Source organism: Plectropomus leopardus, chromosome 17 (genome assembly GCF_026936395.1).
Source record: "Plectropomus leopardus strain MGB_pleo_1.0 chromosome 17, ASM2693639v1, whole genome shotgun sequence".
Taxonomy (NCBI): domain Eukaryota; kingdom Metazoa; phylum Chordata; class Actinopteri; order Perciformes; family Serranidae; genus Plectropomus; species Plectropomus leopardus.
Window position 1 is genome coordinate 4,037,726 of NC_142192.1, and position 18,824 is coordinate 4,056,549.

Genomic DNA, 18,824 nt, shown 5'->3' on the forward strand with positions numbered 1-18,824 from the left:
TGCACTCATGAATGTATATCCAACTGTCAGGAAGCTGATTTATGGACATATATTTGCAATGGATGTAAAAAACAATGGTATTGTAGAAGTGAAAGTGTAAGTCCCACTAAATTGATAAGCTATGCCTCCTTTTTGTGTTTTCAGATTTCATGAAATTATGAAAAAGGAAAGGAGTGATATAATTAACCCTGTGAAATCTGGATCAACAACACTTTTTTTAAACTGCGTTCATACAACTTCTATAAGTATTTAAACCTTTGAACCATAAGCCATTGGTTTAATTTCTTAAAAAGATATGGGGAAAAAGGCAATGAGCACCTTGGCAAGAAACGTCCCCCAGATTGCAAGAAAATTATTTTTAAAAGGCAAGGGAGAATGTTCAGAGGACTATATTTATAAAAAATATATTTAAAAATATTTTACAGAATTTTTATAATCTTTAATTAGTTTTTTTCTAGGTCATTGTCTCTTCTCTTTTAATGTTTTTTTTTGTGTTTGTCTGTGCCAATTTTTAGGTGATTTTTGTGTACTCTTTTTTCCCAATTTCCTGCTAATTTTGGGTCATTTCTTCCTATGTTTGTTATTGCCTTTTTCCCATATTTTTTACAGAAACCATATCAATTTGCCCAGGTTTAAAAGGGTTATGATAATTGCTGCAATGATTCGCTAGAGGTCTTAAAGTATCTTACCAAACTGCAACTAACTTACTGTTGCTTTTATATTGTCTGGCAGATTGGCCTCTTGCAGTTTCTGTGCTTCTTGTCTCTCTGAAAACCCTCAGATCCACATATTGTCCAGAGTTGCACTTTTACTCCTCACACACTCACATGAGGGATGACACACACAGAGATACCTGTTGGGTGATGGCGAATCCAATGACAGGGTCCCCCTCCAAGATCTCCCATGTGACCACAGCAGAGTTTACCTCAATGTCTCTGATGGTCACATTGAGTGGAGCTGACAGCAGAGTGTCTGACAAACACACACACACACACACACACACACACACACACACACACACACACACACACACACACACACACAAACAGAGAGACAGGTCATTAATATGCTGCTGCTACATGTTTAAACACATACAATAGATGCAACAATGGGCCTCATACAACAAATGATATACAAACAAATCTTCTCTTATTTTTGCTTGTATCCAGAATTTGTTCTTATTTTGTTGGTACCCATTGATTTTGGGGATTCACCAATGTTTCTTTTTTTTTTTTTTTTTTGCTATATGATATTATTTTGTTTTACTAATATTTCTAAGGAAAATAATGAACTTTTAAACTCACAGCGCAAAACTGATAGCATTAAAAAAGGGATTGTTTACAATATTATTGTTATGCAGACTGACTAAAGCCAAATATAAGTTACATTTTTTGAGTAAACATTAAAAAAACATGAACACAGAATTCCTAAATGCAAGTCAGTCTTTTATGAGCTAACCATAACGTATCAAAACAGTATTTAAAACAAATTGTGTGTGCACTCACCTTGACCTCAGCCCCAGATGGTCTGGGCTTAGACTCAGACTGAGGCTACCTTTAATTTTTAACAGTTGTTTTGACCAGTGTAATTTCAGTGGTCAATTCAACAGAGATTTCTCTGGCTGAATCCAAATGTCCAGACTTCACCGCACTTTCAGACATGTAGACTTTGCAGATGCGTTCTGAGGAAGTCTGGGACCGCCAAATCCACAATTCATTCACTCCACAAGGGGCCTAAAGCAGATTTTCTGCAGACTTCCAGAGAGTCCACTAAGAATGCAGACTTCACATGACTTCACCGATTACCCACAATTCATTGTAATATAGATGCAACAGTTTTTTTATCACCAAATAAAAAACAAGCCACAACAAACTTAATATAAATGTGTAAAGCAATTATTTTATTAAATGTTACTTGAATCATGTAGGCCAGAGATAAAGTATAGTTAGTTGTTAAGGTTGTTAAAATGCATTTTATTATCTTATTAATACAACGCCTTTATTATCCCAGAGCTGTGCAGTGTAATATACTGGCTAAGAAAAACAATAAAAAAGTAAAACCTTCCTGTGTGTAGCCTCTACGTGATATCGAATTGTGTAAATAATATAAATTTCAGTCACAATAAAAGCCTGGATCCTATGTGGGATTTAGATAAACTATTTTTCAATCAACCAATCCTTACGGTCCAGACCAGCCTTATTATTCACAACCTTCGTCATTTAAAAAGTCACATCAGCATTAATCTCTAAACACAGATATCTGTATATCTGCAGAATCTATAGACGAATCCAGCAACCAATTTATGTGTTCTGCCATCTAGCGGTGCCGCCGTTACTGCGGTGACAATTGACTGCCGCCTGCTGACAGTGACAGCAGTAGATACAGTATTAAACAATAGTGTTACAATGTTATGATGATGCAGAAATTAACACTTCTCAGTAAAGCTTGCATTCAAACACGCGCATGAGAGAGGGAGATACCACTGCAGTAATGGCGACTTGTTTACTTCCGGTACTTTCTCAGACAGTCAACAAAACAAGAATTTAGTATCCGAAGTGTTCTGGTTTCCATTCAAAGACTGTTTGTAGTCAAACTAGTATTGACAAGGGCAGTGTCATATGACAAAATATATCATCCGGCTAAGTACATTTACTCAAGTACTGTATTAAAGTACACATCTGAGGTTACTTTTACATTACTTGTGTATTTTAATCTCATGCCAATTTCTTCTTCTTCTCCACTATACTTTAGAGGGAAATAATGTATTTTTTACTCCACCACTATTATTAGAAAACTACTTTACAATTTTTTTTTTTTTCACACAAACCAAAAATATGAAATTATACAAGTGTAACTGAAACCATTTGCTGATTAATTGTCAATGCTTTCTTTTATGGCAGAAGTCATTTCTCATGCAAAAAAACATTTCATGGTTCCAGCTTCTCATATTAACTGCAAATATGAGGACTTGCTGCTTTTCCTTTAATTATTTTAATTATTTTGATTTATTAAATTTATGAAAACGTTTTTACTTTTAATACTTAATTATATTTCCCCATATAACATTGACTTTGTGTATTAAACAGTATGTCAACATCAGTTTCACTCAGCAGAAGTTCTTACGGCCTTTTGTGATTTCATTGCTCCAGTCTTGATCATGTGCCAGAGTCTTTGCACATGGCACAAAACCTGCTCTTATATCTGTTTAGGGGGCGTTACCTGAGCTAACAGGTGACTTATGATCAGTGAGATTAATCACTCAGCACACCTGTTCAGAGAAGATTTGGATGGTTAAGAACATTTGGTGCATCTGGAGTTGACTTCTCTTAGAAATTTAAGAGAAAATATGAGAGAAATTTCAGAGAATGTTGCTGCATGAAGCCTTTTATGTACACCTGAACACCCATCTTCACCCCTCCATCACTCTCTCTTTGAACTCTTGCTCCTCTCACTCTCTTGCCCCGCCCTCCCTAAAACCTCCTCTTCTCCTCCTACAGATTAATCTTTCGGCTTTCATTAATACCAGGCCTAATTAACCACACAAGTCTCTCTGTTTCACTTGAAAGGCTCTCTTCCTCATCTATCTCCGTCACGGTTTTTCTCACACACACACACACACACACACACACACACACACACACACACAGAATTTCCTATCTTTACCTTCTCTCTCCTCGCTCTTCTCTCTCCCACACACATCTCATTAAAGTGTGACTCATGAGGATGTTTTCCCTTGGTCGTACTGCCAATTGATTTTAATATTTAGGCTGAAAAAAACAAAAACAAAACTCACCTCCCAGAATTCAATGTTTGTTGATCAGGAGAATAACTATTATGGATTAAATTAAAGTCTTGCTTAACTGTCTTCCATCTTTAACTGTAAAAGGAGCACAGAGTGAAAAAAACACACTGTTAAGAGGTGTGTGTGTGTGAGAGTTTGTGTTGTTGTGTTTGAGCTTAACTCAAGGTCTTCTGAGATCAGAGCCAGGGCTGTATTTCCCATGAGCCTGACTTGTAAAGCAACGTCCAAGTAAGACCTTGACATTGTATTAGGACACACGTGCCTGCTCATGAGCACACACACATTCTCACAAGCAGGATTAGCACTGAAATGTGCACTTTATTCTGCGCTACTGTCACAGCACACTGTCTTTTTTGGCTGTCCTGCATGGCTGTCAGGTGAGGTGGCTTGGGCTTATCTTGGGGTAGACCCTGTGAGTGTGTAAGGGGGCGGGCAGAAGCAATTAAGAGAGACAATTTAGATCAGGTGTGGAGCCCTAGTTGAGATGAGATGTTTTCTTGGTGCTGTGAAGAGGACAGATGGCGGACTTTTGTTTTTTTCCCCATGAAGTTTTGTTTTCTGTTACTATCTGTGTGTTTTAATGTCTACAAATAAAAAGGCTGAGACAGCACGGCAAAAGGTAGGCCCACATCCCTCACCTTTAGTCACCTTTAGCCTGGCAGCCGAACGCTCACTCTCTGGTAATATATGTTCAGACAACCAAACACTGAAAGCCCTACATGAGTGTTCATAGAGATTAATAGCATAAAGTGACTGGGGTTTTGTTTTACTATGACACGACAAACACTCTGGAATTTACAAATTCCAGTTAAGTCAAAAAATCTGGGGAAAAAAAATGAACAATACGCATTTCATTCCAAAATGGCCTTTCTTTGTTATTGCTGGTTAACCCTTTGAAACCTAATTTCTTTCAAAAATATGAACAAGCGGTGCAAGAAGAAATGACCTAAAAATAAGCAAGAAATTAGTAAAAAGTACAAGAAAATGACCCGAAAATTATAAAAAATAAACCCAACAAAAAACAAAACAAGAAACAAGAAACAGAAAAAGAAATGGGAAAAAACCCAAGTAAATTACTTGGAAAAAGTGCTAAAAGATTTACAAAAATTCGGTAACAAAATCTGTAATTATGATAATTACAAATATAGTTTTTCCCTAGCTTTTTTAGTTTTTCCCAAGACATTTTTTTTTTCTTATTAAATAATCATAATTTCTTGTAATTCGTGGAACATTTCTTGCCAAGTTGCTCTTTGCCTTTTTTTTCCATGTTTTTGAATGAAATCACACCGATTTGTTCAGGGTTCAGCGTTTTAGATACCTGTGAAAGGCACAAGAAAAGTGGTCTGGCTCCAGGTTTCAAAGGGTTAAAGACCACATGCCTCTCCTAGTTTTAACCTTCCTCTCTAGGTGAGTCGCATGTCTGAAAAAAGCTCTTTATGACTTTCAGAGCATTAATTTAACAACTACTAGTTTTGTGAATATAAAGTGTAGTAATTATGTCCTGAGCAGACAATGAAGTTACTCTGTGTGTGTTTCTTTTGGCAGACAGTCTGGCCATGCGTGCATGTTAGTGCATGTGAGTCCCGTGTGTGTAGCTAATTGTTGCTGAGCAATGCAACTATCCTTCAGTTTCCCCACAGTTAAACCTTATGGACTGTTTGGTGTGTTTTGCGTGCCTTTCATTCTTCATTTTTGATAATTATTAATTAATATAATTAATAAATTTTGTGTTCATGCATATGGCATGAATTTTGGCAAGATATCATATTTATATTTCATCTTGGATATTTTCAGCTCAGCTACTACAATAAGTCTAAATTAAATTGTGTCAACAAAATTGTTACATTCATACTGTTAAGTGCAAAAAATGTGCCATGGAAACCCTTTCAAAGTGGTGGGTTTAGTATTGTAGGTATCTGCTCATTGTGGCTCTCTACATTCCTTCTGTGGTAACGGAGAGTACAACGATCTCCTTTTATACAATATATTTATTTTGTTTTTCCCCTTATTCTAGTTATAGTTTCAATTTTAAATCAAAAGGGACATTGATACCTCAGTAAACTTTGCTACGAGCCAGGTCCTTAAAATTAAAAGCACCATGGGTCCTGTTTTGAGTTATTTAATTAAAACAATACTTTTTAAAATTTCATTCTAAAAGTATTTTTTCAACTTCCTTATCGTGGTATTTTGTTAAATGTTATTATAACAGTAGTGTATTCAACTTTATTATTTGACAGTAGCTATTTTGTATATTTTATTGTTACTGCAGTTCATTCAATAATTTTGTATTTTAGTATTTAACATTAGTTGAAAGGACATTTAAAAATATTGAGAAATATAAATCGTGTATTGCAATATAGCCTTAAAATTTTGCAATATTATTTTAAAGCCATATCGCCTAGCCCTATTCAAACCAATGGGTGACGTCACTGTAGTTATATCCATTATTTTTTACAGGCTATTGTCCCAAATGTATTTCAGCCCTAAATTAAAATTAATGAGATTTAGTCAACCAATTAATTAACCAACTGAAAGAGAAGAAGACCATTGTCATTTCCAAATAGGTTGAGATAAGGGAATAGTTTTAGGGTCAGGTTAGATTATTTGTGTAATATTTTATCTGAAACGGGTCAAATTTGACCTGAACACAGTAGGAGGGTTAGTTTCTGGAGACAAAATATTACATTTTGGAACTTAGGACCCTGGGATCGTAGTTCTGCTTCCACTGTAAGAAACCAATACCTGACACAATACCTGAGTATGTTGAGTTGAGCAGAGTGAGTGTGAATGCTACCTTACATTTGCGAGGGGCTACTACATTGTAAGTTACACTCTTGTCTCAGTCCTTTGCTGCTCTGTATGCTCTCATGTCCAGGTGTTACCTTCTTCACTCCGTTTGAAAGTATGTTTGTTTGTGTGATCCTATGATGTAGCACTGCTTTTTCCTTCTCCCTGTTTACCCCTCAGATTCCAGGGAGTCTTGTCACTTTCTGCAAATTAGATTGTCGCGTCGTCACACCTCTGCAAATATTGGACATGTTGCTTTGTTCGCAGAGTCAAAACATGGCATTACAGAGAGGAGAATGTAATGCCATGTGTGTCTGTGTTTCTCTGGACGTTCAATGCTAACACAATCACCACAATGCAGCAGTGAAAACTGGAGCGCTGGTGAAATTAATTTTTCGGTGGGGGCCAAACCCTCTCATTGGCTCCCAGCGGCTCCGTGTGTGTTTGTTGATGCAGACTAGATGGTGTGTGCCCAAGTACGTGTGTGTGATACATTGCTAATACTCCCTGTTTGACTAGCTGTTTATCCACTGTTTATCTCCCAGCACTGACACTCACACACACCCACAGAAACAATACAATAGCAGAGAGGGATTCCCATCCATTCTTAAGCCGTTTGCTGCCAAAGAGCTAAAAGCTGGCTGCAGAATCACAAAACTCCCTCTTAAAACTACATTCATCTCCAGCCTCGGGAAGCCAAATATCAAATCTCTGGAGGCTGAGATAAATCCCACATGATCTTATCGCCAGGATTTCGGCTTTTCAAAGGACTATCTGTCATCTCTCAGCTTATCATCAGTACGCAATGTAACCAAGATCTTACGCTCTAGATGAATGTTCTTCTTGAACATAAGCCGCTGCAGGTTAGAAATATGCAACACCGTAAAAGATAGATGAGGCACTATATCCAACATGCATAATATACCATGATTAGATCTGTGCTTTACGTAGGGCTAAGAATAGAAATGTACCTCATCCTTATTTCATCTAATAATGTTTTATACATTGATGGATGTTGAGGCTGATGATTTTCCGGCAAAGCAACACACTTTAGGGTTGAAATTAACAACTATTTTCACTTTTGATCACAGTAATCTATTGATTATTATCTTTGATTGAGAAGGTAACATCTCTGAATGCCTTGTTCTGTCCAACCAGCAGTCCAAAAGCCAATAATATTCACTTAATTATCACATAGAAAAGAGCAAAACTTCATGTTCATGTGACTGGAACTAGAGCTGGGCAATATATTGATAATATATAGATATCATAATGTGTGACTAAATATATAGTCTTAAATTTTGGGTATTTTAATATTGTATGTGTTGTCTTTTAAAGGCTGCATTACAGTAAAACTCTGTAATTTTCTGGACTCACCAGATATTTCTAGGTGTTCCATTATTTGCATTTACCCACTTAGTCATTATATTTGCGTCATTACGGATGATTATTTCTAAAAAAAAAAAAATTATTTAATTATTTGTGTAATTTGAATAGTTAACCCCACAATATCGTCACATTTTGGCTCAAACGGTTAGTCAATGATCAACACTAGAGATTAATTTTCTAACAATCAGCTAATCCTCAAACGCCTTGCTATTCTTTGATGGTGTTTTAATGTAGTATTTCCTAAATTAAGAGCATATTTGCTATGATTTCAGCAAAAATATCAGAATCTCAGAAAAAATACTAATCAGCAACTCTATAATATCACCACAATGTTGATTTTTTTAAGGTATTTTGTCAAAAAAATTGGGATATTGAATTTTCTCCATACCACCCAGCTCTAGCTGGAACCGACAAATGTTTGGCATTTCTACATTAAAGATGCCATATGATTAATCAATTATCAAAATTAGTGCAAACAAATTTTCTGACAATCAACAATCAAATTGTTTCACCTCTAATACTTTTCTACTTTATGGTAGAGTTTTAACATCTTATTTTGTCAAATTAGGTGCATATTTGCCAGTTTTCGGCAAAAATCTCACATGTAAATATTGTGTAAAAAAAAAAAAAAAAAAAAAAGCACCAATAGGCAACTCTACAATACTACTGCAATATCGATATTGAGGTATTTTGTCGAAAATATCTTGATATGTCATTTTCTCCATGCTGGAATCAACAAATGTTTGGCATTTTTTTTCATAAAAATGGTTAAGACAATTAATCAGTGATCAATAGTATCACAGAATAATCATTTGACAATGACCTATTAAACTAATTGTTTCACTTGTGCAAGTGTACATTTGCCATTTTTCGCAAAAATCTCACTGCATTTTGTAAAAGCACCAATAGTAAAACCTGCAATATCATTGTAACAATATTGAGATATTTGGTTGAAAATATCTCACTATTTAATTTTCTCCATATTGCCCAGCTTTAGCTGGAACCAGCAAATGTTTGGCATTTTTTGCATTAAAAATGGCTCCTACGATTAATGGATTATCACAGTTAGTACAGACTTATTTTCTCACAATCAATGAATCAACTTATTGTCTCATCTTTAACTTATCAACTCATTTGGTAGAGTTTAACATCTCATTTTCTTAAATAAAGTGCATTTTTTACAGTTTTTATGAAAAATCTCATTGTGTAAATATTTTGTAAAAAACAAACAAACAAAAAAACACTAATGGTCAGTTCTACAATATCATTGCAATACTGATGTTGAGGTATTTTGTCAAAAATATTGTGATATTTTATTTTCTTCATATACCCTAAACCTATGAGCATATGTTTGGCATTTTTGCATGAAAAAAAAGGCTTTGATGATTAATTGCTAATCAAAATTAGTTCAGACTCATTTACTGACAATCAACTAATTGTATTCCCGCTAACGTTTATCTATTCTTTGGTGGAGTTAAAACACCTTATATTCTTAAATGAAGTGCATATTTGATTTTCTCCATATTGCCTGGCTTTATGAGACAAGCAGTTTGACATTTTTGCCTGCCAAAATAGGTTAGACGATTGAAGTGCACATTTGCCAGAGTATCTCTCTTAAAAATCTCCAACTTTCTTATACAACAAAGATAATCTAATCTTTTCAAAATGACACTTATTACTAGAAATATTCTCCAAACTGGGGAGGAAAACTTGCATATTCAGCATCATATTAGCCTCAGTCTTGATCCACTGTGAGACTAACTTGTATCAGTCATTTACCATCACAGAGCTTAGTGCTCCTGCCTAGCCGCTGCAAACGTGGATGCTGACACATCCATAACAATGTGTCATGTCAGATGCTTCTCCTGAACCGATGCACTGCACTACCATGTACTACATGCATCCCATCAGCCAGCTCGGGTCCAAACACACCAACACTACACAGCGGCATGTGCTGTTCGATCATTCCTTGTTTACCCATGATGCCCGCCCGTCAACCTGTGGTAAATCTCACCGGCTCGAACGGAGGACACCGAGAGGAAGCCCAGCAGGAGCAGCAGCACCGCCGCAGACAAGCCTGGTTTCGCCATCCTCCTGCTTCTTCTAGCGACGCTTCACATCCTGCGCGGCCCATTTAGAACATCCCATTTAACGGGAAGGTGCCAGCATCCCGCTCGGTTACCGGAGAGAGGACTTGTTGTGCCGGTGACGAGGCTCACCTGAACTTGGACGCTGCAGCAGCAAGAAGCGCAACAACAGCCAGAGGAGGAGGAGGGGAGGGGAGGGGAGGGGGTTGGTTTTCGATACCGTGTTCGTGTGTCTCGGTGCCGGTGTCGAGCCTCGCCGACGGCCCTCAGACTCACGGTCCGGCTGCTAGTGACGGAGTGGAGAGGCTTTACTACGCGGAGAGGTGAGCGGAGCGTAAAAGGCGTGCGCAAGTGCTGCAGAGTGCAACGTGCCGCCACAGCTAATGACTCTCTCTCTTTCAATCTCTCTCTCTCTCGCGCACACACACACACACACACACACACACACACCTGCAGCAGTCCCAGTTGCTTAAAGGTGTATTGGCCAAACCTCCAGAGAGCATCATCAGTCTTACAACAATATACTTGCATACAACCTAAATGATAATAATAGTGCTATTATGGTGATATGTCAATTATTTGAGTTAATTGATTGATTAGGGGAGAACGGGGTCGGTTGTCACACCTAAAAGATTCCCTTTTAATGTGCTATGAAAGCTCTAAGTGTGAATGGCATGACCATACTCTCCTTAACCCTTAAATGGGCAGGCACATATAATTATTTGGGAAAAATATTTATAAAAATATTTTTAAAATTTCTATTCCTAATTTCTAATGTATAGAGACCTTATGGGATTTTTGAGTGGGATTTTCGATTATTGCCAAAAATAAGCTCTGTGACAAACACAAGTTTATGAGACTTACATGTTTTGTTTAACATTATAATCTTCACACATGAACACCACTTTTTTGTGTTTTGAAGCGTAAATGAAATCACCAGAAGCAAAAAGCTATTTTTAGGCTATAAACCAAGTACATCGTAGTTGCACAACTTAAACGTCACAACTACAACCACAGTAAAACACATTAAAACACAATTGAAAAATATTATAAACAAGTTCGAGTGCAACTCTGTACAGCTGTAAGGGCGGACAAGTGGGTTAAACTAGTGTCTGTGTCCGGTGTAATGACATCCAACGTCCCCGAGAAACATTGTAGTCCGATTTAGCCACTTGTTAGCAACTGCTTTTTTTTAAGACGAGTAAAACCCTAAAGTTCAAAAATTGGGTTTTTATGGACGTATTTTATGTTGCAGAACAAAATGTCTAAATATCTTAAGCCTGTTTTAAACACAGACTTTATTTAAGGCATTTTACCGAAAACCCATTCAAAAAACCCATAGACTTTAAGACAAGGGAACTGGAAGAGCAAATATGCTAACGGACTTCCACGTTTTAGGACTCATTACTTCACAACTCTATTTAGGCTAAAATAACAAAATTTGATGATTTTTTTTTTTTTTCAAAATATGACCTTTAGTTTCCCAAATTATAGTTTGTATCTCATGAGATACGTTGCCTATTCAGAGAATACATTTAACACTTCCCCTTAATGAAATAACTGCCAATTTTTAAAATATTTTATAAACAATTATTTAGTTACTTTCTTTCATGTTTCGCAAACAAAAGTGAGAAAAAAACCTGAACAAATGTTACATACATACAGTATGCTATGAGGACAGCAGCGTGTAGATGCAGCAGCCTGTAGCTCCTCAAATTCTTGCTACTTATTTATTTATTTATTTATTTATATATTTATTATTTTTGACTCCATGGTCCCTTCTGTTGAAGTGCGACTTTTAATAGAGAAGCACTTATCAACATCGGAAAATGTTGTGTGGGGTTTGGACTGACATCAGCAGACTGCGAGTTGATCTCCACTAACAGCATACGTCGAGTCAGACCAGAGGGGAGAAACAAAACCAAAAGCACTTGATGAAGAGAGAGAGGAGAGCCGGCATGAGGGCGAGGCTGACCCGACTTGGACCAAAAGCTGCTCTTCTACCAAACCTTCTTCTGGCTAATGTCCGGTCACAGGAGAATAAAGTGGATGAGATGCGATTGAGGCTCACTCAGCAGCGGGAGATCAGAGACTGCTCTACGCACATCTTCACAGAGACATGGTTAACCCCTACATCCTGGTTCAAGCTGTTGCACTGGATGGGTGGACCTTGTTCAGAGCCGACAGGACACAGGACTCTAATGCAAATTCAAAAAATTCACTGTAGGAATTGTATGATGCCATCAGCAGCAACATGCCACAACTGGATGGAATTTTCCCTTTTTTTCATGTATCAGGATCAAGGACAAATTGTAATCTCATTGAATTCTACCTTGTACCTTGTATGTTTTGAATGCTTGAAAAAATTATTGAGTAAACAACGACCCATTAACATGTAGAAATGAAAACATGAAATTCCTGTTTTTATACTGTCGTCTTCACTGCGTGCCCCTACACTACAACTATCCTGTCGTGGATAGTTGCAGTTAGTGGATAGGAGAATTTACATGGTGAAGTGACACAAATTGATGCAGCAGCCACTAAATCTCAAAATCTGATGAACCAGTGAAGCTATATAGCAGAGTTTCAGGAGCAGGACCACACCTCTACCGCACCTCAACTGCGCCTCTTCCGGCTTAAATATCCTCCTAACCCGATCTCCCCCTTTCGTTCTCGTTATTCTGCACGAGCACGTACTGACACACCACGTAGCGTTTCGCTCTCGGCCGACTGCGGTTCGCTCACTCACCCCTATTATAGATTCTGTCTCTCTGTCCCCGTCGGATGACGACCTGTTCGGTCGAAGCCGTGATGATGGCCCTCACCGTCTCCATCTGGCCATGCAGGCATCCTCAGGGTCCGACGCTGACAACTTCTCTGTCGCGTCCGTGCCGGAAACCCCGACCTCGGCAGTGCAACCGGCCGCCGGCCCCTCAGTTCCCTTCTTGGTCCGTGTTCCACCTGGCTCCTCTCTGCTCACCATCCAGATGTACGGCTCGGCCGATGGTTCCTCTGCATCTCCTGGTCCGCCACCCTCAACGGAAAGAAGAGGACGCGGTCGCCCCCGTGCAGCCCTGCGCCGCCGTGGATCTCCTACTCCATCACCACGGAGGATGGTGGCGGCCTCCCGTCGTTGTCTCGACTCTTCCGGCTCGGCGGCTTGCCGTCGAGCGATGTGCGCTGGAGCGCGGCGTCACCATACTCCAGCGAGGTCTCCCGATTGCCGGCCGCCTTTGAAGATGGTGGAATACCGTTTCGCAGAACTGACAACAAAGCTTTTTGACATCCTGACATCTGAGTGCCGCTCTGTCAACATCGGCGCTCTTCCGGGTGACGTCATCGCGGCGGCTCCTGTTGTGCGCCATGACGTCAGCACCTCTGTTAAAGGGCCGGTTCGTCTTCAACCACTTCCGGCGGACCGTGCTGAATAGGAAGCGGGGACATGCTGCCTCTGACGTGTCAAGTCAAGTCTAGTCAAGTTGGTTTTATTTGTAGAGCCCATTATCACAAAACATGGTTTGCCTCAGTGGGCTGTACAGTTTACGACATCCCTCTGCCCTTAGACCCTCACATCACCCAAGGGAAAAAGGGAACTCCCAAAAAAGGAAAAAACCTCAGCAAGTGCGGGGCATTGGGACTGCGGCAGTCGCTTCACCTCAGACCCGCCGGCCGCGGAGGTCGGGTTTGCCTGAGGCGTCAGATGTGTCAGTGGCGCCCTCCCACTCCCACCAGCTCACCTCACCTGGGATTCTCGACAACGCGTTGCCTGCACCCTCGACTGTTCTCCCTCCTCAATTTGAGCAGCTCGCTCATGTTGGACCGCCTGGCACCAGGATGCCAGCGCCACATCGTGCTCTTCCTTGCCGTCCGCAGCAGCTCTGTCCCCCTGGGGCACCTGGCACCGGGCTGCCGGTGCCCTTTACTGCTCAACCTCAGCGACTGCAGCATTCGTTTCATGATGGGAATTCTGGCGCCGGGGTATCGGTGCCCCTGGCCGCGTATGTTCTACAATCGCACCACTTCGCTCTCGCTGGGGCACCCTGCACCGGGATGCCGTTGTCCCCAGTTGTACACCCACAGCTTCCTGGTCAGTTGGGTTGTCGGCGCCCCCGGCCGTGCAATCCCAGCCACTGCACCAGTTTGCTCTCGCTAGGGCATCTGGCACCGGGTTGTCAGTGCCCCTCACCATGCCTCCGCACGACCCGCAGCAGCTGGCCTTGGTTGAGACTCCCACCTACGCCTCCCAACCCGTCTGGGCCGGGGTCGTTGGCACCGGGCTGCCACCGAATTTTCCCGTCCCACGGTTCTGGTCTCCTTTCCAATTGTTTTCCGTCGCGGCGGCCTTTGCCTACTTTCACCCTGGCCACGGCCGATCCCCCCGTCCGCCCTCCTGGCGCTTTCGTCTCTTGTCCATCCCCGGTTCCCTCCAATCTTCGTACCCAGATTCTTGACTGCACCATGTCTCCGGCGGCCATTTCTCCCAGGTCCCGTTGGCCACGGTGGTCAGGTTGGCCCGGGGTGCCAGCGATGTTGGCGGCGCCCTCCCACTCCCACCAGCTTGCCTCACCCTGCAACCTCGGCACCAGGATGCCTGCGCCCTCGACCGTTCTCCCACCTCCATTTGAGTGGCCCGCTTGTGTTTGCTCATCTGGCACCGAGATGCTGGCCCCACTTACTGCCCAACCATTGCATCTGCTGCAGCTCACTCTCCTTGGGGCGTCCGGCACAAGGCCGCCAGTGCCCTCCACTGCTCAACCTCGCCGCCTGCGGCGGTTAGATTGTGGTGGGGCGTCACCCACAGCAACCTTGACGTTTCGCTCTCGTTGGGGCTTCTGGCACCAAGATGCCGGTGCCCCCGGCTGTACAACCTCGGCTACCGCACCGGTTCTCTCTTCTTGAGGCATCTGGCACCAGGCTGCCAGTGCCCTCTACTGCTTAGCATCGACGCCAGCAGCGGATCGCTTTGCTGGGGAGTCCGGCATTGGGATGCCATTGCCCCCGGCTGTACACGCTCGGCAACCGCACCGCTTCGCTCTCGCTGGGGCATCCGGCACCAGGATGCTGCTGCCCCCAGTTGTACATCCACAGTGACCTCGACACTCTCTCTGGGGCATCTGGCACCAAGATGTCGGGGCCCCCGCTGAACGGTATCGGCTACTGCACCGGATCACTCTCCTTGGGGCATCTGACGCCAGGCCACCAGTGCCCTCTATTGCTTGACCTCCACGCCTGCAGTGGATCGCTTTCGCTGGGGAGTCTGGCATTGGGATGCCATTGCCCCCAGTTGTACACCCGCAGCAACCTTGACAGTTCGCTCTAGTTGGGGCTTCTGGCACCGAGAGGCCGTGCCCCCGGCCGTACAACCTCGCCTACTGCGCCATTTCTCTCTTCCTGAGACATCTGGCACCGGGCTGCCAGTGTCTACTACTATTTAACATCAACGCCTGCAGCGGTTCGCTTTTGCTGGGGAGTCTGGCATTGGGATGACGTTGCCCCCAGCTGTGCACGCTCGGCAACCAAACCACTTTGCTCTCGCTGGGGCATCTGGCACCGGGGTGCCGCTGCCGCCAGTTGTACGTCCACAGTGACTTCGACAGTTCGCTCTCGTTGGAGCTTCTGGCACCGAGATGCCGTGCCCCCGGCCGTACGACCTCGGCTACTGCACCGGTTCTCTCTTCTTGGGGCCCTCTACTGCTTACCCTCGAAGCCTGCATCCGCATTGTTCCCCATGGGAGGGCTTTCCTTTCTCACCTGTTGCCCGTCGCTTCTTCCGTCCCGTCGCTCATGACCTCCGTCTCTCCCGTTGCGCCGTGCCGAGCTCTGGTTCTGGCTCTATCTGCTTGGCGATTGGAACGAATCTCCTTCTTTTATGACGATCACCTGTCTCATCCTCATGACATCAACCTTTTCGATGACACGGCTCCGTCTGCCAGTTTTGGGGTTTTTTTACGATGGAAGATGGTTCGTAGGCAAATGGCCCCAAGAGTTGGAAGGAGACTGGTCACTTTATCTGCTCTCTTTGAGATCTACCCCATCATCGTCGCCACCATGTTATGGGGCCATGAATGGAGTCGCCTATCTGTCCTCATCTACTCAGACAATCTTGCAGTAGTTTGACATCATATATAACGAAATTCAGAAGCTTGGCTCCTCATGTAGACGCACAGCAAACCCAGCTTTCATGGCCCTGATCTGGAATCTCAGAACACCATCATCAATAGCTTGTCCCCTGCAACTCTCTCTCCATATTGGTCTGCTTGGAATTGTTTCCACAACTTTCACGACATGCATAACATAACTTTTCCTTCATTTGATCTCATCACCTTAACCTGCTTCATCACCCACGCCCATCCTGTCTTGGGAATTTAAAACCCAGACAATCAAAGTCTACCTCAGCGACATTTCGTTCATCTCTAAACTCCTAACCGGTAGTCATGGCCAGCTCATGGTCATCCCCAGATCACCTCACTGCTCAGAGGCCTCTCACGCTAAGAACCAGCCCAAAATCGTCGTAGACTCCCATTAACCACGGATCTGCTGTCACGCTGTATCCACACCATCCGCTCCAGATATAGCATACCTCACGTCAACCAAACTCTAGAGGCAATGTTCATTCTCGCCTTCTTCGGTTTCCTCAGATGCTCAGAATTCACTGCTTTGACCCTTCGATACGATCCACGTCGGCACGCCTGCCTCTCAGACCTTTTTTCTCTAACAACACCATAGTTTATTATTTAAAAAGAACCAAAACCAACCAATCTAGCCAACCCACTCCCGTCTTCTACTTTAACATTCAATCAGTTCTAAACCCCTTCCTTATTCTCTCCAACTACTTACATTTCCGGACGTCACAAAGCAAATCCCAAGATGACCCTCCGTTTGCATCTGAATCCGGACAGGTGGTTACCCGCTTCTGGTTCCACCAACACTTACGTCAGGTCCTGTCATTGTCAGGCATCTCTCCCATGCATTACTCCGGACATTCTTTCAGAATCGGAGCTGCCACCTCAGCTTCCCGCAGCGGTATACCGGAACACTTCATTCAGATCATGGGCAGATGGTCCTCCCAAGCTTATCACCGTTACGTCCGTTCCGACCTAAGAGATCTCAAATTGGCTTTTTCCTCTCTCATATAATCAATCAATCAATCAAATATTTATTTGTATGGCACTTTTCATACAAAGAGTAACACAAAGTGCCTCACAGAGATTAAAAACAATAACAGAAATGACAAACATCAATGAAAATCAAGAAAAATACAGACAGCCTGACCCTCCCACCCCCACATAAACGTACGCAACAACACACACACAATCATGTACTATATGTACTACATGTAATATAATGCACGCTTTTGGGGGTCTGTCGTGCCCGGGAGCCACGGTGGATTCCCACCGAAGCTTCCCCACACCGCACTCAATCATCCATTCCAATAATTCAACATCAATGTTTATACCAAATCTACATTCACGTCAATAAATTGTTAAAATTAATTCCGATTGAGGTGTGGTCCTTGCTAGTGAATCAGGTATAAAAAAAAATAAATCAGAAGCAATGCTTCGCAACTTTATATTATTTATTATCTGTAGAAAATAGAAACAAACACAAATCTGTGAGTGATTATTGCTAATTTTATATCTTTATCTGGGCCACGTATCCTCCAGGATACAGACACTGAATAACTAATTATCAAAGATGTGATAATGTAAATTAATATTTTTCAACAGGAACATATAAAATCATCCTAAAAAAACATTTTAAAAAAATAATAAAATTGCTCTAGAAATATTATAAACATAAAAAGCAACATGTCCCTCAACGCCTTCGACTTTGTTCATCTACTATTACATTTTGAATTTGATACCAACGACGAGTTTTTTTTTTCCCTTTTATATGGCCGCTCCCATGTATAAGGGGCTTACCTTTCCACTATTGCTCACATAACACGTCTACATCACCTTGGATTGGAAATAATGATGGCTAGTTTGGTGGCTGTAACAGAAATAAACCTGTTAAGTTTTTGAACATCCATCACCGTGCCTTTTTGGAATGTAATCATGAAAGAAGCCACATAGCATCACTAATTGGAAATGCAGCCATCTCACAATTGTTTCATAAACATTTTGAAAAAAATGCTTAAGTTTTGTGCAAATCTGTAATGGAAACCTGCCTTGTGACAACCAACACATGTGATAACCAACCCTATCCTTCCCTGTTACTAAACTAATGTCAATCATCTAATAATAATTTATCGTGCTAATATGGCACACAATCCCGTGTTTCTTTTTAAATTAACTCATGTTGTACAAATACAATGAAAAATAACTGGATTACCCCTTAAGGAAACTGTGGTATTGATCTGACTTTGTTGTGTGGTAAAACCTCACAAGAATATGCATTAAACATCTTATTTGCAAAGTGGAATGATGGCACAGCCCCAAAGGAAAGCCCTGCAGCAGAATATAGTCCGCACATTAAATCATTCTCTAACTTTCATTCAGCACATTCTGCCTGGCCTTGACCAACATCATAAATCACATTTCCGAAGTTCCTAACATACGTGTATGAATTAGTTGCCTTATATCTGTTCCATAAAACATGAACTATCTGCTCTATAAAGAAAAAAAACAAACTTGTACCTAGTTTTAACAGGAAATCTGTCCTGAGTGTGGTCTATAAGGGTGTTAGAGGGTCGTATTTGGAATAGAAGGACCTATGGGTGCCATATCTGGTCGATCAAATGACACAGGTCCAAATAG

At 41.8% G+C, this 18,824-nt stretch overlaps 1 protein-coding gene and 1 long non-coding RNA gene across 2 annotated transcripts in view; one reads left to right on the top strand and one right to left on the bottom strand.

Annotated features, from left to right (window-relative positions):
* Positions 1-11,352, bottom strand: part of fndc5b (fibronectin type III domain containing 5b) — a 41,236-nt gene extending 29,884 nt beyond the window's left edge. Inside the window, exons 1-2 of the mRNA XM_042506637.2 lie at positions 9,993-11,352; positions 854-972 (exon numbers count right to left, since the gene is read on the bottom strand). Of these exons, the coding sequence (XP_042362571.1) occupies positions 854-972; positions 9,993-10,068 (195 nt within the window). The 5' untranslated portion in view covers positions 10,069-11,352. The remainder of the gene's footprint in view (positions 1-853; positions 973-9,992) is intronic.
* The window catches only part of LOC148186583 (uncharacterized), a 33,318-nt gene continuing 18,787 nt past the window's right edge, over positions 4,294-18,824 (top strand). Inside the window, exon 1 of the long non-coding RNA XR_015779382.1 lies at positions 4,294-4,421. This is a non-coding gene — a long non-coding RNA (uncharacterized LOC148186583). The remainder of the gene's footprint in view (positions 4,422-18,824) is intronic.